This window comes from Rhynchophorus ferrugineus, unplaced genomic scaffold (assembly GCF_030347505.1).
Source record: "Rhynchophorus ferrugineus isolate W39M unplaced genomic scaffold, kcgeb_rfMv2 rfM2, whole genome shotgun sequence".
Classification (NCBI taxonomy): Eukaryota; Metazoa; Arthropoda; class Insecta; order Coleoptera; family Curculionidae; genus Rhynchophorus; species Rhynchophorus ferrugineus.
The window spans coordinates 52,657,950-52,683,877 of NW_027472581.1; the positions used below are offsets into that span (position 1 = coordinate 52,657,950).

General features: G+C 31.0%; 1 protein-coding gene across 3 annotated transcripts in view; it reads left to right on the plus strand.

Moving 5' to 3' along the window:
- The window catches only part of GABA-B-R1 (gamma-aminobutyric acid type B receptor subunit 1), a 596,854-nt gene that overhangs the window by 411,833 nt on the left and 159,093 nt on the right, over positions 1–25,928 (plus strand). For all 3 annotated transcript variants that reach the window (XM_076396068.1, XM_076396067.1, XM_076396066.1), the window contains exon 3: positions 5,928–6,062. In XM_076396068.1, coding sequence (XP_076252183.1) covers positions 5,928–6,062 — 135 coding nt within the window. The remainder of the gene's footprint in view (positions 1–5,927; positions 6,063–25,928) is intronic.

Genomic DNA, 25,928 nt, shown 5'->3' on the forward strand with positions numbered 1-25,928 from the left:
TTGAAAATTATGCATGCTTCGGATTGACTTTCTTGATTATAATATAGACATATTTTAATTTTATCTATCCTAAATTGGCAGTGTACAAGTATTAAAATAATATAAGTATGCTAAACATTTTCTTGATTTTATACGCCCGAAAGTCTAACTCCATATTTTCTTTATATCAATGAGTTATTTATTCTATGGTTTAGTTATGATCTCTCGAGTATATGAATATGATTTAAAATTACTTTCTACATCTTCCAGTTATAAAATATTTATTCATATATTTTTCGTAAAAATTTTGCTTTATCTTTGTGAATATAATATTATGGGATTTGTCTGAAATCATGCAAAAAGTATATATTGCTTTACTGTTTATATTTAACATATATACTTGTCTTGAATCTTTAAAAATGTTATAACAAAATTTTGTAAGTACATTGCAATCACTGCTCAATCATTGCTTTACAGATTTTCGACAATGGAATATGACTGAATTGCTGAGCTGTGTTGAAATGATATAACATTATTATGGATATTCCGGAACTGGAATAAATATATATATATATATATATATATATATATGTTTAAATTTTTAATTAATTTTTGTAGGTTTTTTTTTGATGTTGATCTTTTGGCATGTGCTGAATGATAGCTCTCAATAGCAATGTATTTAATTAAGAGTTGAAATTCAAAACCCAATAAAATTCTAACAAGAGAAACATTCATCAAGGAATTTCCAACATGCTACTTTTCTCCTCATTATTGAGGAATTCTGAGACGCCAAAGTATTGCAGCAAAACAGATGAATGCCCTATAAAACTCAAAAAGTCAAAAAGCACAAACACGAATATACACGTGAATGTTTTAGTGATGCAATTCTGACAGAAATAAGCGTTTAGCATAAATTAATGGTTATGTTAGGAGGCCAGTTTCAACATAGAATTAATTTAAAAAAGGAATTTCCAGAAATCATTGAATAAGCAGCTCTGCTGGTTGTGCCAATACGGCCAATCTTACTTTACTACTGGAGCAATGTACCTTACCGTGTGGACAGACAACGTTGGTTGGTCCAGTAGCAATTATTTGCTATGATGTGTAATCTATAGTAGCGTTATAACTGAATGTTGTTCGATGGAGATTAAATGCAATACACACAATTTGTACTTTAAACAATTTATTTACACGAATACCTTTTGAAATGTTTAAGTCATCATCCAAAAATGACAATTCTAACTTCGTAATTTGCTTTTAGTGGTCTGCACCAATACGTGATCTACACATTAGGGAAAAGAAATGAATGAACTTTTTTTAATAATTGTCTATTAAGTGAGCTTTGATTTCTTTATTGCATTATACCAAAGCGCACAATTTCGATTTTTTTTTTAAAGTTTGAAAAATAAAGAAATATGGTTAGAGTCTAACTTAGTTGCAACTCAGTTTTATTTTTAAATAAAACTAACATGAAAAATGTACTCAGTATTCATAATCGGTTTCTTTAGTATATTAATTTTTATCATGATTAGTAAACAAATCACACGCAGGCAATAAAATATGTTGGCAGGTTAATTGTTAGCACCTTTATTCTATTAAGGCAAACATCCATATTTATTTTGATTTGTTTATTTGCTTGATGTTATTTTCTATTATTTATATATTAAATCCGACTATGTCTGATGACTATAACTTATCTTATCAAGGAGATTAAAAGGCTAGAATTTTTTTTTCATAAGCTACGGCCCTTCCCAAGTTTTACAATCGGTACATTATTCGACGAATGCCAGAGGCCTGTGTATGTAATTTAACTAATGCCGATTTAATGAAAAATGTATACAGAAATTTCGTGAAAAGGGTGGATGTCATTAAACCAAAGACGGGATATGCACCTACTGTTTTAGCGGACGAATCACGTAGTCAGTCAATTTTATGTATTCATGTTGACGCTTCACTTAATTGTGAATAGAAAATTGCAGTTCTATCAATGTAAATTTTAATTTAAAGCAAAATAATCACGTTTCTAAGAAAATAGGGACCAAATAACCTAACATACAGTTATGAGCCCTCCTTTTATATAGAATGGTATGTAAACAAGCAAAATTATAGATATTGACACGCACTTATCACAATGGAAAAACATCAGAGTTTATTATACAGTGAAAAATCTACTGTTTGTTCCATTACGTACTTACACATTTATTTGGGAAATATCTTTAAAGTATTTTGTATAAAAAGTATAGAACGCTGTCACTACAAGCATTTTGATAAATAAATTAAATATTTTTCTATAATTACTTGTGTTTCATATTCAACACTTCGCACTGGACATAATTAATATAACTTGATGACTTATCATAAGCATAAACAATATTAGGAACCTTTGAAACATTAATAATCAGTATCTATTATTATTATCCTATATCTATGTTGTAATTAAGAGCCAATAAGTAACAAGAATAGCAAAAACAAATTATATATATATATATATATAAATATATATACTACAAAATAAAACTATAAATAAGAAATATTCGTATTTTAAATTATAATAATATTATAATATTTTATGGTTTGGTATTTGGTATTATGGTTTTGTGATTTACTCAGTCGACACTTAAATTATTTTCAACTCGCCATAGCAAAATTCCAAATCCAAATTCAGCAAAAACACGATCTGGTCATATGAGTTTTAACAAATACTTTAACAGTAACTTTTCCAAAACTTTTGCTTTCCCTTTTAGAAAGTATCAAAAAGTTTAAAGTTACTGTACGCAAATAACTATGAAATCTAAAATAAAAACGCATTTTCCACGAAAAGAAAACAAAACGATCGTTATATAAATAGTGCAGCGTATTCCTTTGTTTAAACGGAAGGATTTTCAACAATTGGCATGGCAGGATTTTTGTTATTCCAAGTACAAATATTACCGCCGCGCTATGAGAGTCTCGCTTTCTGTTTCCAAAATAAACGGCTATGAAATAGAACCACTATGCTATGTAGGAAACTTCGAATCGAGAAAAAAAAGAGGAGTCCTGCTCGGAACGATGGTCACCAGCAGATTTTTCGTTGTCGACAGAACATGTCTGTAGCGACAGCAAGAGATTTAATATCTTGCATAAGAGCAGTGCCTCTAAAATATTTATAATGATATATAAGTTACAAGGTAAATCCTATTTAAAAAAATTACCAATTATGCTGATAAGTTTCACTTAAAAAATTAATATAGATTGTTAATTTTTTAATAGTTTTCCATATATTTCTTAGTAGCACTTGTTAACTCCTAATTAATTTTGTTCATTGATTGGTTTTAAAGAATTGGTTACTTGATTGAAGATTTTTTTGTAGTTTCATGTAATTTTTTTTTTTTTTGATTAAATCTAGTAATATATCTAATAATGAACTTAATTAATCTGACTTAACTCACTAACAAATTACTACAACCAATATATTTTTCACTAAATCGCTTAGTATTCAAAATTACATTATGCACATTTAGAACTCTGGACTCTCCCGTGTTGACGTGGTTCTGGAGTCTTCTTTGATAGGAAACCGCAAATCTTCTGATACTGTCCGTATGCACATCAATTTCTAGGTCGCAATACAGGTTACAAACGGTACATGCCAAGCATTCACAATATGCTTCAGTAACCTCTTTTGGAACCTCGCGGGCGCAGCTCCACAGCTATATTCCATAGCTTTAAACTGGTATCAGTATCTGCTGATAAAAAAATAAGCTTGACGTAATTTGATAGCTCAGAATTTCGGCCAAGCAACCGATACATTTTCCTGAACCTGATGTTGAGTTCTTTGGGAATCTATTTTATAATGGCTGGCTTTTATAATGGTTTTGCTGGCATATATAATTTGCATGCTGTTTTTAAAGACACTACGTTTCACTTCATTTAATTTGGTTTGCCCTTTTTTAGTTCAATTTCAGGAGGAGTTTGGAGTTTCTATGTTGAGCTCTCCACGGTCTCTGCTACTGCTAACACTGTCGTTTGATCAACAAAGGTAGCAGTTGTGCTATGCAATATTGTGAGAAGATCATTGATTAAAAGTACATAAAGCACTGGCTCTAACGCGCTTCCTTGTGACACGCCAGCCTTTATCGGTTGGAGATCAGAGTATGTTTCTTCATGTTTAACACGGAAGTATGGATTAATCAAATAAAATTTTAATAGATGGTAGTTATGCTTAGGGATAAGTAATTTTATTTTATATAGAATTTAAATAAATATAAATAATACGAAAGTTTACTTGGGAACGAGCTGGGTGCCAATATATTAAGATTAGATTTAAATATCTAAAAATGCAATAAAGGCAGATTTATTGGAAGATTTATAGGCGTTTAATACCACAAAATTTTATATTCTACACGGCCTTGTTTACATACTAATTCTTTATTTTACTATTAATTATATTTTATAAAATTTGCTCAGAAGAGTCTTCAATGCATCAATGCATCATTAAATGGCCATATTCTAAAATATTCTGAAAAAGTATCAATGGTTAAATACGAATTTTCCTTTACCGCGAGTTATATATATATCGTCATATACCATTAATAAATTAATTAGAAATACTGATTTAATACAATACTAATAGCATTAATAACTTGCAACTGAGGTACTTCATATGAATTATTTAGTGGATATTTTTATATACTGGATTAGGAATGTAATTTTGTTTTGTTTGACCTGTATCTTTCTGTATTTCAAAGCAAATCTATTTATACAAAGTTTACATACTAATCGATGATATATGTGCCGTTTTAATTAATAATTTTTCTGAAATCCTAAAATTTCTGAGATTTCTAGGTAAAAAACTGAACCAAGTAATTTTCATCCACGGTTAGAAAACCAGTTTTACATCATTAAGAGAGCCATAAGATGTATCATCTTGTATTATATTGTACATGTATATCTCAGTATCATGTATTATCCGGCTTTTTCACGCTGGAAAATATTACCATTTCTATTGATCCACTCTGCTCATTTCTGAACAGCCTAATTAATTGTTTGGCCAAGTTAGAACAGCTTATGCTAAGCTACTCCTTTCCAATATCACCAAACCATTTGTCAACCTCTTGGCGTCAATGTGACGATTTGAAGTTTCTTCAGGCTTTGACCATAATTTTTTTCACATTTATTACCAGTAATCATTTGTTTCAATATGAAAAATTCATTAGGATTCACAAATAGAAATTCGGTTCATCAAATTTTTCACTGTTAAATTAATTTGAGCCTAAGTATCGAATTTCTCTTGTTATCCACTTATGTAAATAATTAAAAACTGTTTTATAATAGTTGTTTATTATGATTTCGTATTTCTGTTCACTTTTCAACGACTGACTGGCTGGAAGGAGGTTCATCTTAAAATTAAAATTTCTCGAACGAAAAGGAGAAACCCAATTCTAACACTAGCATTCACTTAAACACCGGTCACCACAAACAAAGTAATACTGTATGAGCTTGCACTGTAATATTCTTTTTTCTGGGGTATGCTGAAAATAACCTGTAATATTCAATTTCAAAACCCAATCAAAGCTATTGATTAAATTACGCTACTTTTATATCCAAATTTTTTCATCGACTGTTTCAAAGACCTTATATAGTGTGTGGCTTCCTTATAATCGTATTAATAGGGATATGTAACTTTAAAACAATTTATTAAGAAAACCAATACTTCTTCTTCTCAATTATGTAACTTCTAAATTAAGTATTTCCTTTTAAACCACCACCATTAGAAATATAAGACTACAGAAGTAATAGAAGTTTTATCTTCAGTTTGTGTTCTTATGCGGACCTTCGTAATGCTGATTATATAACTCACAAGTCCAAGTCCTGATATTCTGTGCACTAATATTTGATAATGTATACTTCATTTATTTAATTATCGATAATATATTGATATATTGTATTTATATTTTTTTCTGTCTTTTCAGTGTGAACCAGGTTTAGGTGCCAGTGTTATGTACAACTTGCTTTACAACGAACCTACTAAACTCATGCTACTCGCTGGTTGTAGTACCGTATGTACTACTGTCGCTGAAGCTGCCAAAATGTGGAACTTGGTTGTGGTAAGCTAATTTGTAATTACTAATACTATATTACTATTTTATTTTGTTTTATTAATAATTTTCACTGAGTCCTTCTATTATAAATGACAAGACACTTACTTTAACATTTCACTCTAGAGCTTCTAAATTTGCCACTAACATTAACGGGTTTATCAGCTTTTATAGCTATGTCTGTTGAAGTTTGTTGGTGAAGATGCACGTGGCATTATAAATTATAACTGTATTTCTTGGTTCATTCCGTATTAATACGCTAAAATTTATTTAGTAGACATATAAAGAAATTTCTTAAATTAAATATTATATGTTAAGATAGTTCATATATTAGAAGATAATGCATTACAGGATAAGATACGATAAGTGATTTCCAGTGAGAAACTATCGTGTCGGCTTTTATATAAATTTGATTACCTCTATTGACCTTATGTATGAACAGGATTCTGATTTGATATGACTGATCATTTGATATTATAATGATGAGAATATGGCTCGTCAAATTCATACGAAATTAATTTATTGGAGGTACCCACCTCATCACGAGAATTTTCTAAATTTTCCATTCATGAATATGTTTTGACAAGTCTATTATCCTAATGACGAGTTTGTTGGTACGAAGGTTCTGAGGTTTTATTGTTGATCGATACATGAAATAAGGTGTTTCATGTATATCTAAAAACCCAATACGATGAAGGAATTACTGGATTATCTGGGCTTACCTGACGGCTACTTTTTTCTGTCACTTTCAAATCTCTTGCTATTAAAGGGCTACTCTGTTCTTAAAAAGACATAGCATGAAAGTGTTTACGAAAAGGTATAAACTTTAATAATATTTTCAGGGTACTACCAATTAACTTTCTATGAACTACACCTTACTTTACTTACACCTATATTATCTTAAAAATCCGTTATATTTCCTTTAAACACTTTCTACCATTTGTTGATATTTTCATATATCTGCAATATCAGAGACTGCAAAATCATAAGCAAATATAACCATTTCTTATTCTTGCCTTCAGAGTTAGGAAATATTTGAGCATGCACAATGCCTAAAATACTACAGGTTGAAGTGAACTTTAGTGGATGTTCGAACAATCCTTTCCGAATATTATACACTCGCCTGCACTACCTTTATCACACAAGTATTTGTTTGATAATAGCAAATATCTACAACTTTTTTTTCGACCTATGTCTGTCACCTCGGCACCGTTGTTTTCAATACATGTTTACTTTAATACACATCTTACATCTTTCGTTTTGCGTTAATATTTGTTAAATATTTAATAAACTAGTATAAGCTGCTACGGGATAGCTTGTATTACATTAACCCTATAATTTTCCATTACATGCTTTGTCTATTTTATGCCTTATTTTATACTTTCGTACACGAGCAATCAAGCATTATAAATATAATTTGGTATCCCAAAAAACTACATATTTGATATACAGAAGGTATAAAACTATAAATATAACGTATATACATAGGGCCTTCTATATCTACACTATGTGTTGTAAAAGTAAATATAATCAATTGCAAGGAAACAATGTATGTATAAATTATACATACATTGTTTTCAGCTATCTCCTTTCCATATAACAACTTCCGTTTCTATACATCGTTTCAACTGATCTCTTACTATTCCATCCTGATCCTGGTCAAATACATTTAAGTGTGTAAACACTTTTTAGGTGGAATGATAAAGTAAGTTGATAAAGTCACAAAAATATATGGACATCGCAAAACTCACTAATAACTGCGATAACTTTCCAGCTATCAATGGTATCAAGGAAATTAATATTTTGAACGGGGATATCTCCAAATATCCCCGACGGGGTAACATAAAACGAGAGGTGAATAAAGACTCGATTGTTTGTTTAGGACCTTTGGGATGAAATATAACCGGATATTGGATTCAATTAATTTCACCGAAAACATATTTGCCGATATCAAAGGCAAATAAAGGCATAAAATAATTAAGAAAATAAAAAACTGTTTTGAACCTTTGAAGCGAAAATAATAGGGAGCTGACTTTAAATTAAACAATAAAATATACCGTTAACATACCCATGGAAAATTAATTTTAGAAAATATTAATTAATAATGGATTAAATAAGTACAGTTAAATACATTACCCGGACATAGAGGCTGAAAATTCGATGATTGAATTAGCCACGCCGAAAGAGCTAACTAAAGCTGACATTAAACCCAGAAAATCACCAGGCTATGATTTAATAACTGGAAAATTACTACAACAACTACCAAGAAAGGGAGTTATAAAACTCACCAACTTTATCAATACAGCATTAAGATTAAAACATGTCCCAGGCATTTGGAAAGTAACGGAAATTATAATGATCCCAATACCATGAAAGTCATAAAACGAAATAAAGCATATAGACCTATATCACTGCTGACTGTAATATCTAAGGTTTTTTATAAACTCCTGCTGAAAAGAATAAAACTGATCATAGAAAGAAAAAAACTAACACCAATACATCAATTTGGGTTTATTAACCAGCATTCAACAATTAAACAGGTTCACAGGATAATAGATGTTATTGAAAAAAATTTGGCATGAAGGCCTTGATTATAAACTACAGAAAATGTAACCAAAACAACACACTGAACTACTCAAATCGTACATTATAATGATTAGAGTTAAACAAGAAGCTTACTCTACAATAACAGGAGCTAAAGCATGTGTACCACAAGGAAGTGTACTGGAGCCAATGCTTTGTCTACTCTACACTTGTGATATACCACAAATTGAGAATATTGCGATGGCTACATTTGCTGATGATACTGTGATTATAGCTGTCGGAGACAATAGTGAAGAAGCCATACGAAAATTACAACAGGCAAGTGACAATATAAATAATTGGATACAAGCTTGGAAAATAAAAATTAACGAAAGTAAATCTGTGCAAGTGCAGTTGACCTATAATCAGATCATACAATCACCGATAACATTCAATAATACTATTATTCCATATAGCAACAACGCTAAATATCTCGGGATGAATCTTGATGCACAACTTCGCTGGAAGGAACATATAAAGAAGAAAAGAAAAGAACTGGAATTGAAATAAAGGAAAATGTATTTGCTAATTGAACGAAAATCACAATTATCACTACACAATAAATTGCTATTATATAAGCAAATCCTGAAACCGATATGAACATACAGAATTCAATTACGGGGATGTTCTGCAGAGAGTAACATAAACAAAATACAACTTTTTCACGAATCCTGAAAAGTACTGTGCTCGCACCCAAATATTACAGGACGGACTACCTACATCGAGATCTTCAGATACCCACAGTCAGCCAAGAAATCAAGAGAATTGCAATTGGGAATGAGGAAAGACTCCATTCTCATGAGAATATTGAAGTATTGCTTTATTGAACTTCTGGATACCACCAGAGCAGGACATAGACTCAAAATAATCAAAACATCTGATCTTGTGTAGTGTTGTGAAGCAAGGTGCATATAATAAAAAATACAGCATTGACATATGTAAATATTATTTCACCAGAGACTAAAATATGGACGATGGGTTCTCCTAGTTATATACCTAGATTTAAGTTATTATAGAAACAAATTGTATTGACAAATAATATAATAATTAAATAATAGAAAAAATATAAGTTACAATATGTCTAAGGGTTTAAAACAGAAAAACTATTAATTAATCTTCAAAACTATCTTTATTTTATGGCAACAAGGGGCTAACTCTTAATAGCTAATTAACAGTCGCGTAACATAATATATAAGTTACTATTTAAACCTTATACAAATTATATTAATGTTTATATATCGAAGGCTCATAAAACATCCACACGGCTATATCTATTGGTGAAAATAAAAGTCTAAATGTAAACAACTGTTATCTAAACTACTCTTAACTTAAATTCGATTATTTCGATATTTCTTTACATAAAAAGCAGCTTCCATTTAGTATTAATGAGTTATTCAATGCATAGAGTGGTTGATAGTTGAACGCTTAAAATTACACTTGTGGGATTCATTGCTTTTGTTGTTTGATTCGATAAAAAATCTGGTGTCGAAGGCGATCAAACATTTTTATAAACTTTTAGTGATTCAGTTCTATCATACTTCAATTGGTGGTTTTCATTTCAGCATTTTAAAAGAGGTAGTTTTGGTGCCAACAGCAAAGAACGGCCTGAATAAATAAATTGTTTGAAGACAATATATTGCAAGATTTATTGGACCAAACTCTCAAGGAACTTTAGACAACACAGCAGTTAATGATTCAACGATTACCAGAAATTTATATGCGCTTTTCGTCCAATTAAAGTGTCTCAGAAAGCAATCTCGGAGTTATTCTAGGTGTCCCTGTTGCCTTGGGTATTTGGATACTGATAATTCAGGTGTTTGAGTTTGTCCATGCCACAGTTGCAAATGGTAAATGCGCTCTCCGCATTTCTAAACTAGGCAGAAGGGTTTAATGAGGCTTACGATTTGTTTTCAAAATATCTTACGGAGGTATTAGATATGATAAGAGATATGGGGAGAGCCGTAACGGAAAGTTTGAATCTATGGGATATATATATATATATATATATATATATATATATATGCAGTTTCTATTTGACTAGCTTACTAAATAAATTAATTGTTTTAATTTACATATAAGTATAAGCCTCAATAATAAAAAATATTTATTCTTACTGTTAAAAGATATACTACTTCATAACTAGTATTAAGAAAGTGATAAAATAAACAATTTGATGCTTTATTTAGTACTGTTGTAGTAAATTCACAGAATTATATACTTTTAAATACCAAAATGTTAAGACAACGCATAATATAATTTTATTTATTTATTTACTATTTTAACTTTTGTTAGGACTGAAAATTATTTTTATCATAGTAATAATATCTATAGACTGTCCACTAAAGTTTCATTCATCACATTTCATTCATTAAAGTTTCATCATACTAATTATATCTATAGACTCTCCACTAAAGTTTCATTCATATAATGGTCAAAGTATTTATAAAATAAAAATTATTTTAGAAAACTGTTTATATATGAGGATTTTATTTTTTTATAATATATTCTCCAGATGCTTGTCATTCTTTCTTATGCACCCAAAACGTAAAATCCTCTCGCGCACATAATAAACGCTTTCTTTTGATTTAAATAACCTATTTGAAAATGGACTTTGTTACTAGAATAACACATTGTATAATCTCCGCAGCCTAAGAAAATGTTTCAGCAACATTATACATGTCCTTCTTCAAAATTTCAAAAAAGTTCAAAGTATCTTATGGAGCGAGTGAAAAATTAATTTTTCGTTAACCTCGCTAAAACTAGAGAAGCGTGTAGAGACCGTTGTGTCACTGTCACTGTCATTATCATCTATAGTTTCACTATTACAAATCATCTGACATCATCACATTTTACTATCACAAATCAAGATCTACATTGTTATTGATAGTGAAAAATCTTGAATACTGATTAAAACAATCGAAGACTGCTTTCAAGTAGAAATAAATAATGAATAAATAGAATAACTAATGTGTTAAATATTTAAGATAAATTCTCGTCACCGAACCTTTTAGTACTTTATAACGATTTATATTTCCTACAAATGCAGGTATAGTCAATTTAAAATAGCAGTGACACGGGAAACGGCGCAATGTTGCCTCAGCTACTCTGACTTTTAGTACATTTAGGCTCTGACATAAAAAAATTTTAATATAAATCAAATAGTTGAACAAATATTCTATTAAATATAATTTATTTTAACATTATAGTACATCAAATGCATTTATTATCGAAGAACTTAAAACTGAAATTAATTTTACACCCTCAATAATTTATAGGTTAGAGTTGTTTAATTATATATACAGAGAGCTTTTTCCCAGGCCTAATCCAATTAATTAACAATTGTATATCTGAGTAATGTATTATACTTTCATTAGAGAGCACATTTATGTTTTACGCATAGTTCTTGTTTCTTTCGATGCAATATATCCTTGTAAAGTCGTTATGAGATTACTATATTTCTCATTAGCTTGTCCTATTACTATCTGTATACATCTTTCTTGATAAAACTACATTTAATCACTGCATTCTCCTTAATGCATTTGCCATATCTGCGAAAGTGTTGGTGTTATTTTTCTACTCATACATGTTAACCAAACGTTCATGTATATTCTGAACAATAACACACATGCTCATACAGCTTTCACACTCTATAATACAATTGCCTACAATTAAAGTATATTAATTGTATACTGAATTTAGGGGTTTCCTCTTTCATCACCCTGTCTTGGTAATCGTCAGCATTGAATCATAAACCACCATTGATAAAGTTTTATTCAATCACAGTCACTTTCAGAAATACTAGTCAAGTTAATAACCAAGCTATTTATTTCTATTCTATTAGAAACTTGCTCAAGATTCTACCATTTGTCAATTTCTTCTTCAATGTGTCTGATCGAGCTCATACAAACCGAAGGTGTTATTTTCGACAATGCCTCTTTCCATAAATCCGGATAGTTCTGGTTTGAATATCCTCTTCGACCTGAGTATCTATTTTAATAATTCTTTGCAATACCCCATATCAACTCAATTGGATTAAAATTGCAGTGATAGGAAAGGAGACATAATACTCTGTCACCATAACATTCAGTAATCTGATCTACTATGTATCTTTTCTCAGGCTTAATTCTACAAAAGTAAATTACATAAAATGCAATCAAATATGTCATTTATACTTACGGAGTAATAATTTGAAATAGTTCATTCTTTAACATGATTTCCTTGAAACTTATTTTATGTACTTTAAGCCATTCCTTAATTGCAGCCTTTGTTGGTGAACTTGTTAGGATTTTCTCCACTCTTAGCTCGCAGAACATCATATTAAATTCTATCTAGGAAATATATTTCATATCTAAAATGTATTTTCTTCTATTTAAAAGAACTTGGATGAAAAAAGGGTAAAATTTAAGTGACAGAAACCTTTCTAATTCAAATATATGGGTAGCAATGTCCGCTATCATAAGAAATTTTGCGTTTCATTTTATCAGATAGTAGAGCAACGCGAATGTTTTACGTTAGGACCATATTATTTTCTATGAACAAATGCTCAAATTCTGCACTTAAATAATCAATAAGCTTTTCTTGGATCAACAACTTACTTGTTTTTAATCATATATACAATGTCATATATATAAAACTTCAAGCATTAGTATTAAGTTCATCTTGAAAAAAAAGAATGCACGATAAATAAGGTCAAATTACAATTCTAACTAAGAAAACTAAAATTCATTAAGCAAAAGTTTAAACAAAACCGTCAGCATTAATCAAGTTGAAAACTAATTTACAATGCAAATTCTATATTTAAAAATTGCCTATTTTTTGTTAACACAGATCAGCACTTGATGCTAAAATGCACTGCTCTTTTGCATACAACAGTTCTTCTGAATGCATTTCTCAATACACTCAGAAGAACTCTTAAACTAACAGCATTTACATAGTATCAGTATATTACAAATATGAGGTAAAATATTATATAGAGAACGGCCGGGTAGATTGTATAAAATTAAAGTGAGATAAATATATAATTTGCGATATGGCTTAACATTGTAATTGAATAATTTTTTAACATTTGTGAATTATAAAACAGCTAACACTACAATAAATTATTAGGAAATCCAGGATGGATTAATTCCAAATAACATTCTTTCTTTCAACAGCATTTATTTCAATCAGGAGTTGTAAACACGACGAAGAACAAGAGAATAACCGGTTACATAGCCGCGAGGGTATAATTAAGTCAGATATAAATTTCCTTTTTTAAATTTCTCCAACGTCTGGAAATAAAATACCAATTATTTAGTTTTATTATTCTTTTCTTGTCTTGGACGAAGTTGGAGTCCTGAGGGTCCAACATAAAAGACCCATCCCGAGCCCGCTTTGAAATTAATTAAACACAAATTAGTCTTTTCACCGTTCCTTTTTTTGTTCGTTTTTTGTCCCCTTAGCGGAGGATAAAAATAAGGACAACGATATATATGTGGGTATAATAAACATATATAAATCATTAGTTTTCATGTGACGGGTTTTGTATAAATGTCATATGTTGCTATTGTAGACCGTTTGTCCTACATACATTGAAAAAATCTGATATTTTAGCAAGATTTTAATTTTTAAATGCTTCAAAACAACTTTTTAACTTTTTTGTTAATTTAAACTTCCTAACATTTGAGATTCAATTGCAATAATTGTATGAGTACTAAATAATGGTATAATTAAAATATATTTCCTTAATTTATTTTTACTTATACGTTACGTGAATACGTAATTAAGATATACTAGATAGTAACTGAAATAGCACTACAATATTCTACATTGAAATTGTTCAATTACAGGAAAGAAATAAGTTTTATCAAATGGATATTTTTAGTTTAAGAATAATATGATTAAATATAACGTAAATATTTATATTTCTAAACTATTAAAGTTTTTTAATAACTTAACTTTAACACTATATTCTTTATGACACAATATTTCTGTTTGTGAAGTGATATCGTATTAACAAGAATTAACAAGAAAATATAGAAACTTTCATAGAGACAACCTTATATATTATTAAAGGTAACCTTATATATTATTAAAAAATGTTTAAAATTATATAGGTATTATCTATTCCTGGATATATTTTTCTCTATATTATTTTCAAATTAATTTAACTGTTAGTCATTCTTCTTCACTATTTCTACTCTGATTTTGCTCAATATTATATTATAAATAAATTATATATTATTTGATATAAATAATTCGAATTGTATTATATAAGTCGTTGCTTGACTTTCATAGAATAAATGTATGCTATTTCAGAGAGAATTAAAAGTGCAACATCTGTGCCACAAATGCGGCTTTAATCAGCTTTAATGTTAAGGTTAAAAATATAAACACTATCAGAGGAGAAGATCAATATAATAAACAGTCAATGTGAAATGCCATAAACCGTTAAAGGTTGAAAATGAAACATGTGGACTACAAATACGTAAGATAAGTTTAAACAATTATAACAGTACTCAGACCTGTTATTACTGTTAAAATTCACCAACCGATGAAAAATTTAGTAAGAAGAACCCCTATCAAAGAACATATAAAATGAATACATCGACATGACGCGAAACATCCTTAATTCATAACTGAAACATAATTCAGTTTTGAATCTCAAAAACACAATTGGAGCTAGAAATGATCAAGAATTCTACAATGCATAGATGAACGAAAAATCGTAACATACTGAAAAGTCGTTTGAAAGAAAAAGATATAATTGTTGGCTACTTTAATGCTAAAACACAAGACAGGGGTCTAGAAAAGCAATAGTTCAAGGTAATTACTAACATAAAGCAGCTGCTGTACTAGGAATTACATGTCAACTGAAAGCCAACTAACCAACCTGGCCGACTGACCGAAATAAAACTCTAAACCTATTAGATACGTTCATAGTTGAAAGAGATATTCAAACTCTATGGTAGTAAAAGAATATTTTAAGCTCAGTGATTGTGCCTCCAAATGAAAACATAATTAAAAATGAACACATCCATTAATATTTAATATTAACTAATTATCGAACAGACTGAGAACGTCTTGCAGAAGAACTTGGTAGAGGCATTCAGCTGAATAGAACACTTTAATATGCAAGTAATAATATAAATAAGTTGACCAAAATATAGAGAATCAACGAAAGTAAATTAGTGCACATTGAAATAACCTGGAACCAAACGGTTACATATGGAACTCAGTTATATAAGTATCTCAGAATAAAGTTCTGAGAACTATTGTAAATGCATTCAAATACCATCGGAATTAATAAAAAAAAGCTGCTATTCTTGAAAAACACTGAATGAAAGCGTGTGATCTTTTGTAGTTGTATAGTGAAGAGCACTAAATGGAAATAACACTAAAAAGTGCCACTAACTTTTACTTTGTTAGAGACTGCGATAGGATTGCGAGACTTCTTTGATATTTACTCAGTTTTAAGTCACTGTTGAGAAAAATTGTAGTCGGTAACGACTAGTAACAAGTCAATTGAAAAGTACCGGCCTGGCGCATAGATGGCACTACTAGAATTAAATCCATATGTTTCTTAGTTAGCACTAACCCCTAAAAGATGCGTGTGTTAATTTGACAACTGTCGGAATATTTGTTTGTAAATTATAGAATTTTGAGTGAAGCAACTTTTGTTATTGTGAAAAATTGGATAAAAGGGAATTTCACGTGTTGATAAAATATTGCTTTTTAAAGGGAGAAAATACAGTTGAAACAAAAACATGCCTTAATGCCGATTTTTCGGACACTGCCGCAGGAAAATCAACCATCAAGGATTGGTATGGTAAGTTTAGATGTGGTAAAATGAGCACCGAAGACGGTAAACGCAGTGGACGCCCAAAAGAGGTTGTTAACGATGAGAACATTTAAGAAATTCACAAAATGATTTTGAATAACCTTAAATGGAAATTGAATTAAATAGCAGACACTCCAAATATATCAACTGAACGTGTACATCACGTCACTTACGAATATTTGGGTATGAGAAATCTTTGTGCAAAGTGGGTGTCGCGCGAGCTCACTTTTGACCAAAAACAACAACAAATTGATTCGGAGCAGTATTTCTGCGTCGATATGTGACAATGGGTGAAATATGGCTCCATAATTTCACTCCGAAATCCAATCGACAGTCATCCCAGTGGACTTCACACGATGAACCCGCTCCAAAGCATGGGAAAACGCAACAGTCAGCTGGCAAGGTTATAGAGTATGTATTTTGTGATGCGTATAGAATAATAATCATTGACTACCTTGAAAAAGGGAGGACCATCAACAGCGACTATTATATAGCGTTATTGGATCGTTTGAAGGACAAAATCCCTGAAAAACGGCCGCACTTGAAGAAAAAGAATATGCTGCTGCACCAAGACAATGCACCGTGTCACAAATCAATGAAAACGATGGCAAAAATCCCTGAACTGGGCTTCGAATAGCTTCCTCATCCACCCTATTCGCCAGATCTGGCCCCAGTGACTATTTCATGTTCTCAGATCTCAAAAGAATGTTCACTGGGAAAAAAATTTCGTCGAATGAAGTGGTGATCTCCGAAACTGAGGCCTATTTTGTAACAAAGGACAAATCGTACTACAAAAATTGTGTCGAAAAGTTATAGGGTCGCTATAATCAGTGTATCACTCTTGAAGGGAATTATGTTGAATAAAAAAACTAATTTTGCCAAAAAATTTGTTTTACATTGGTGGGCCGGGGACCAAAATGTTAAATCAAAGTTATTGAGATATATTACATTATATAATTCATCACTATTTCAAACAATATTAGGATATGAAATATTCGTATTTTATATCATTATTAAATGTCTAAACTTTATTTTAGTTATTTCATAATTCACCAATATATAATATTTGTTAGTGTTCTCAATCCGGCGGTTTTCGTAGGTCGCTGTTCTTATATGGTTGTAATTTAAAATATTATTTTCAGTTTAATATTAGGATAAGCAAGTAAAGCATCTGTTAAAGTATTATGAATAAACTCTTTTAATCTTATCTTCTCCTTTTTCTTTCTCTTTCTTTATTTTTTTTAAGATATATAATACAATATATAATATGAAAATGCCGAATATAATATGAAAGTCGGGTTTGTTCAAACACTTATAACTCTAGAACGGCTCTACCTATCTTCATGGTTTTTGATTTGTTGTATTTGTCTCCGTTACGAATGGCAAAATAGCTCTTAAACAAAGAAATAAAGCTATTATAAATTAAAAGTACATTAGAAAATTGACGAAAAATAAAATAAAAGAAAAAACATGTTCAACACTATTGCGTTAACATGTACGTCAAAATCGAAACAGCGCATCTAACTTTCATTAGTGTAAACCAAGCTAGATGGCGTTCGGAAGAGTATATCTATTTACGGGATGCAATTAGCACCGAAGGAGATGCAGCTAATGTTGGTCAATTGGTCATTTTATAGATGCAATAACAAATGTTCACCATTATGGTCGTCTAGACTTATTCATTATAGTTACGTGTATTATTAAATGGATATAAAGTCTTCAAATACCTACTACGTGGTTTCAAGCAAATATCCGCTCACTGATGAATTACATTGTTAAGCAAGTCGCCTTTGGGATTAATCGATGATGAACATATTCAATCGAATGGCATATACGAGGCTTTCCGCATGTGCATATTATAATTTGGTTAGTCGAAAGAATTCGACCAGATCAAACAGATGATATCATATGTGATGAGATTCCTGGTATCGAAACAGATCCAGACCTATATGACGATATTATTACTAATATGATTCATGGACCATGTGGCACCATCAACCGCCAATCACCATCCATGGTTGACGGCAAGTGTTTCAAACGTTATCCAAAAAATTGACGATGGAGACCATCTCTGACAACGATGGGTCTCCCCTGTATCGGCGTCGATCGCCCGATGATAACTGTTGAACTACTACAATAGAAGTAAAAGGAAACGATTTCGTATTCGAAAGCAGTTGGATACTTAAATTGATAGATATTTGAACTACAATGAGGAAATATTGGCGTATATCATCATTCCCTATTTACGAATGTCATCCCAATATTGTACATTTGTCAGTGCATCTGGAAAACGGCCAAAAATATATTTCACACCATCGAATGTGGCTCAATGTGCTGAAACTATTTAACCAGTTTCTTTATGACTTGCCAAAGCGATCAGTTCGCACAAAGTTTGCATTACATGGAGATGCCACGTTATTACATCTGGAACGTTTAATAGAAGAAATGTCTACGTCAGAGGCAAGAAAATACGGTTTTTCATAATCCAGATATGTGTTCTATTGATGCTCTTGCTCATACTTACGCAGCTTGTCCAAAGACTGATGAATGTTTTAATTTGCAGTTGTTGCTGGTAAGTTTTCGTGGACCGAGTCACTACGTTTAATGGTTTAATTTGCCCAATATTTTGAGCAACATCTCAAGAGCTCAATTTGCTTGTAAACGATACTCACTGGGACACGACAATAGCTGAAGCAGTTATTTCTACATCTCCAAGTCAGATACGCACATTTTATACAATCATCATTTCTACATGCTTCCCATCTAATGCACGTGATCTATACAACAAATAAAGGGATAAGATGTCAAAAGATATTTTACACTGAATTCGGAATCCTGATCAGTCCAAACAATCCTGATTTTAAGGTGGCAATGATCATATGTGGCAATTTATTTGCTAGGTGCACTACCCGGTGGCCAGGTGGTACTGTTCGTGCGAGATCCGAAATTGCGCTAGCAGTTGCTGCTTCTGGAATAACAGCCATGTTGTAAGAAGGATACCGTACGGCTCATTCAGCATTAAAATTTCCATTAAAGTTTCAAACTACTGATCAACCGACATATAACATTGCAAAACTTTCCGCAATGGTAAAAAATTTAGTAGCCTCAAAAATCGTTACCTGGAACGAACGCACAATGACGCACAAATGCGCATTAGAAATTCCTGATGGAACCACAAAATATCTGCGCTATAACTCGATAATTTTTGGTGGCATAATGTCAAATAATATGACAGTTGCATTCTTGAACAAATCATATGATGAGGATTTTCAAGCTATTGCTGACTATCATATGAGCGTGTTCCTGTAGACGAATCGAGCTGATTGATTTCATTTCCTAAGAATTTTTGCAATTTCGTCTCATTAAAATAAGACCTCATCGGCAAAATATTTCCGAGCATCATTTAAAACTACACAAATAACAAAACATTAAGTGAGCGAGCAATTTGGGCGACTAAGAACAATGTGGCGACTGCCACGACCCTTTAGGTCACCACGATTTCATCAACAAGTACAAAGGTTGGCAACGCCGGTGGTTTGGTACCATGCAGTTCCAGGCTATAAAAGACCATCACGACGACGTCTCGCTCTCTTTTCTTTTCTCCATCCCCTTGTTATAGTACCACTTCCACAGCGCCACCGTACTTCCTCTACCTAACCTAATATCCTTTCAATTCTCCCGTCGACCACATGTATCATTTAACATTGAAATAAACAGTATTTCTTCAACCGGTGTTTTCAGTTCTCGTGCAAATTCATTCCAAAAATAATAGTGAGTGTTCTGACAAATCGCAGCGGCAGCCACACATTTCGACCGACTGACCGACCCAATGAACATTCCTACAATAAAGATGTGGATGACTAAAACTTTATGATTCAGAATCAAATAGTTGGTACTATCCATTAATTATCCAACTGAATATTTAAACTCCTTGGATGTGCTTCGTTTACGATAGCACGATTTGCAACTGAAGGCGGGCTCGGTAGTGACCATGCTTCGAAATCTAAACCAACCAAAACTATTTAATGGCACACTCTTGGCGATAAGAAAACTGATGAGTAATGTGATTCACGGTACGATACTCAAAGGAAAATTGAAAGATTCTTATGATTCTGATGATGCCAGCGGATATGCCCTTTGAGTTTAAACTATCGAGTTTAACCCGATTCGTCTTACTTTCGCTATTACGTTTAACAAATCGCAAGGCCAATCCTTGACTGTTTGTGGTCTCAACTTAGAAAATTCATGTTTTTCTCTAATGGTCAGTTTTACGAGCAGTTCACGCGACGGTAAACCATCAGCTCTATCTGTTGCCCCGATAAAAAAACAAAAAATTTATATCACAAAGTACTTCTATGACGAGAATTAAACCGATTGAAATAGTTGATTGTTGTATTATTAATTATTTTTTCTTATTATCCTAATAAAGTACTGAACCATTTCCTTTATATTCATTGTACTACTTCCATAAAAACATAAATTTACTTCAGCTAATAAGTAACACGACATTCATTGACTGTTAGGCTGTACGAAGTTTATATAAAAACTCTTTCCTACGTAATCATTTTCTATAATATTTCACATAATTCATTTCACATTTCACATTCTATAATAATATGCCCTTGAACTAAACACTTCTCTTTGTGTGACATCAAATGTAATATTGCACATTAGCATTTTAACTGTAATTGGGAGTTTGTTAACCATAGCCTACCTTAAAGTTTACGACCCCATTTGTGTATGAATAGATAAAATATACAGCTCTGTGTCCAATTTCAATATTTCCAAGCTAATTTGCATTTACATAATCTATATATATATATATATATATATATATATCCTATCTATTCTATCTATCTATATATATCCATTCAATATAATTGTGAACACATGTCATCCAATTTGTTGTAATAAAGTCGCAATGTTGCCGCATCAACTCTGAGTTTTAATTCATTTTGGCTTTGACATACAAGAAAATGCTAGCCAAAATAAAATAAATAAACAAAAATACTGTAATCAAATATAATTTGTTTTAACATTATAGAACATATAATGCATATATTACTGAAGTATTTAAAAGTACAATTATATTAACATTGAAATATATCTACATTGAACTCTTTTCCATACCACTTATGAGTTATAGTTCTAGTCGCATTTTTATGTAGTGATATCCCTTAGAGTCCCAATCCACCTAAGAAAAAATTGTATATCCAAGTAATATATTATACTTTCATTAAAGAACATATTTACCTTTTACGCTTAGTTCTTGTTTTCTTGGGTACAGTGTTTCCTTGTGAAGTCACTTTGATATCACTGTATTTCTCCTTAGTTTGTTTTATAACTACCTGTATAAATCTTTTTTAACAAAACTAGATGTTAATATAATGTGTAATAAGATTTCTTACAGTAATCGTACATTAATTATATCCACAACTTTAATTATTTCCACTCTTATTACCCTGCCTTGGAAATTATCTGCATTGAATCATATTCCCATATTCATAAAATCTCATTTAAGTGACTAACTAAGCTGTTAATTTCCAATCAATATAACATTTGTCCACAATTCCATCATTTGTCAATTTCTTTTTCAATGTGTCTGATCGAGCTCATCCAAACTGAAGGTGTTATTAACCATTCCTGTGTCTAGCATGAAGAACAATTCATCTGCAATGAATTATCAATAAATGTTTTACTAATAAAACCTATTCAGTTGTTTTCCCACATTTACCTTCTTCCTTGAGCTTTGAATCCATTTTTGTTTAGTTTTACTGGTAAGAGGGGGGGGGGGATTATCTCCTTCCTGTTCGACGTAACTGATAAGAGACGCAATCTGTTATGTCTGGCTTCGGCTTTTTCAATCGGAGTAATAATAAGCAGCGAATTTAAATTTGTCAGACGTTTGCCGGTTTATAATCTACAGTTAGTATAATTAATAATTTAAAGAATTTTGTTCAAGTTGGTTCGGTTACATGTTCAAACTTATCAGCACAGGCAATACATTGAACATCTTGATGACGTGAGTTCACTGTTATTTTGAATAGACTATAGTATATCCAATAAACTATCCAACGTCATCAAAACTTACAATGTTGCAATATTCCCGCATTAGCTGCATATGAATTTTGGTTTGCAACGTTTGCCAGTTTCCAGCAGTACCAACACTAATCGAATTTTATAGACTAATTTGGATACATGTTCCAACGCAGCAATGAACATCCTGTATCTTTTCAACTAAATGAATTTTATAATTTTAATATATGCATTTGGCAGTATAGTCGACGTCATCTATGGCGTGCATTGACTGCTTTATTGGAAGTAACTAACAGGGAAATAAAACTAAAACTAAGATATTTAGAAGTCCGGCATATTATTCAGAGCACAGAGATATGCTATCCCAATATGACATTTGGATCAATGTATACCTATTTGACACCATTGGACTTAATGTTTAATGAAAATAACCGGACACATTAAACTAAAAACTATAAATTAGAGAGCTACATTATCTGATAATATATCTGAAAATGTTTTAATTGTAGTCATCATATGGTAAATGTTTTTATAGAACCAACTTACAAGTTAATATACGGCTTCAACATCCTAACATTTGAGCAAATCTTACCCAACACAGTGACTCAATTGAATTTTCCTTCTAATTTAACATCGGATCCTTTCAAAATACATCGTCCCCAAAGCTGGAACTAACAAGAAAGCGAACAATTCACGATATCGTTGGGAACTTTTCGAAAATCCTTCGCTGTTTCGCCGTCTCGATTTAATGGTATAAGTTTTTCCGCAAGTATATCTTTTATAAGTATTTCATTAAAAAATTTAGTTTCAACTAAACTATGAATTTTGGTATAAAGTAATATATCTGAGATTAAAATTGCACCATTTTCTTTAATAGGAATGCTTACTAATTTTGAAAAATTACTTTGTTATAATACTACATATAGTTTTTAACCAAAATAAAAGTTCTTTCTACAAAAAAATGAATTTGAAAGAAAACTTTATTTTTGAAATTGTGTAACTTTAAATGTGCCCTAAAACGCTCCAAGTGTGTACCTGATATTATTAGTAACAATTTAGTGTTATTATTAGATATCCTAACGCGTATCGATAGTGCGAGGTTCCCTTATGTTCCTTACATGCTACGTCGGTAAAAAACCCAAAGAGTTGTGTATTTTGAAACATGTGGACTAGAAATACGTAAAATAAGTGGAAACAATTATAACAGTATTGAAAACTGTTATTATTTTTAATATTCAACAATCGATAAAAAAATTTGACACCCCTATCAAAGCACAGAAAAATGAATACATCAACATGAGGTGAAGCATACTTGATATATCAAAATTCAATTTCGGATCTGAAAAATACAATTGGAGCACCAAATTAACAATAACTCTACACTGTATAGATGAACGAAATATCGTAACCTACTGAAAACCCCTTGAATAAAAATATATAATAGTTGGCGACTTTAATGCTAAAATAAAAAACAGGGATCTATAAAAACAACAGTTCAAGGTAATTAGTTACATAAAGCAGCTGATGTACTAGGAATTAAATGTCAACAGAAAGCAAACAACTAACAACTAACCGACTTTCCGAAATAAAAATAAAATATTATAAATATTATTATTATTATTATATTATTAATAAAACCAAATTGGTGTGTTGGTAAAACAGGTTTTCTCTCTATGATCGGTTTTATTCTATTCAACTGGGGTTTTCAAAAACCTTAGAAATTATTGTCAGCAATGATATAGGTCTATATAGGCTTTTATTTCGTTTGGTGACTTTCCAGGTTTTGGGATCATTATAATTTCCACCATCTTCCAAACGCCTGGGACATGTTTAATCCAAATGCTGTATTGATAAAGTCTGCGATTCCCTCTCTTGGTAGTTTTTGCAGTAATTTTGCTGTTATTACATCATAGCCTGGTGATTTCCTGGGATTAATGTCAGTTTTAATAACTTTACTTAGCTCTTTCGGAGGGACTAATTCAGTCATCGAATTTTCAGCTTCTGTGTCCGGCAAATTATATTCAATATTAGTTTCGTTTGGTTTTAAAGTTTTTTCTAGATATTCAGCAAATTCTTCTGCTTTTGGGTTATTGTCACGTGCCCAATCCCCATATGGGTCTCTTAAAGGTGAACTGTGTAGACATGAGCGCTTTAGATATTTCGTGGGCTTCCAGGCTGAATAATCAGTTTCTTTATAGCCTGTTAAATTTATCGATAGTCAATTATGGATTTGTTTTTAATTTCCAGTATTTCTCTTTGGGTTATATTGTTTAAAGTATTTTTGTTTTAAGGTGTTATGTTTTGTTGCCATATTTTTCGTAATTTTTGTTTTTCAGTTACCATTTGTTTCACTTGTTTTGGATAATTAATTCCTTTAATTGTACTCTTATTTTCTGAAGTATTATTCCAAGCAGCTTGTTGAATATCTATTACGAATTTTTCAGCTTCAAAATTTAATTGTTCCATTGTCTTGAGGGATACATTTAATTATGAACTTGATTTAAAATAACAAATATGTATTTATTTAGAAGAATATCTATATTATCATTAAATAATAAGTTTCCATTTTGTTTATTTTCATTCAAAGGAAGAAAATTGTTGCAGAAATGTGGTTAAATTTTACATAAGGCGAAGTAACCGGTATAGCTTCAACATTGGTAATATATTGCTGTGCAGACTATTCTGATATAAGTATTTGCTATTTTGACTACCCCTCGGCGTAACGTAACGTAACGGGGTAATAAATAACACTATTGATAACATTTGAATGTTATTGGTTTAATCATACAATTGTGCGTAAAGTCTGGGTATATTCCTACCAGATTCAAATAACTACCAGGTAGATATAAATTCATTTCTAAATTAACTCACTAAACATTCACTATTTTACTATAATATGTTGTCATAATACAAAGAAGAAGATTAGATAAATTCAAGTCTTCAACATGTGTGAATGAATTGTCATTGTGATTAGAATTACAAATAGACAATATCAAATGTTTTGATTTTAGTAGATCCTATAGCTACTAGGGTTAAAGCTACATAAAACCAAGAGTTACTGATACATATTTGATTGAGCAATGTAATTTTAGCAAGTTTTTACAGCCTGGTGCATGTGTATTATTGCAAACAGAAGTTTCAATCATATCGCATAATACTTACGAATAGACAATGTACGAACACAAATGTCGTCGCTGTAGTAAAACTAAGTAAATGTGGTAAAAGTAAAGTAAAAGTAACTTAGAAGAGATCTAGTTTAAGAACTCATAGGAGAACTTAATATGTTAGAGCATGTCTATACACAGATTTTGTAAAGTACTTGCATATAAGTTTGCAAGTCTATTATTAACATAAACTTCAAAATTATAATTTTTGTATTTCATTTATCTAATATTACAAGATATATTACCGGATACTCTCTTTTATTCCAAGAGCTA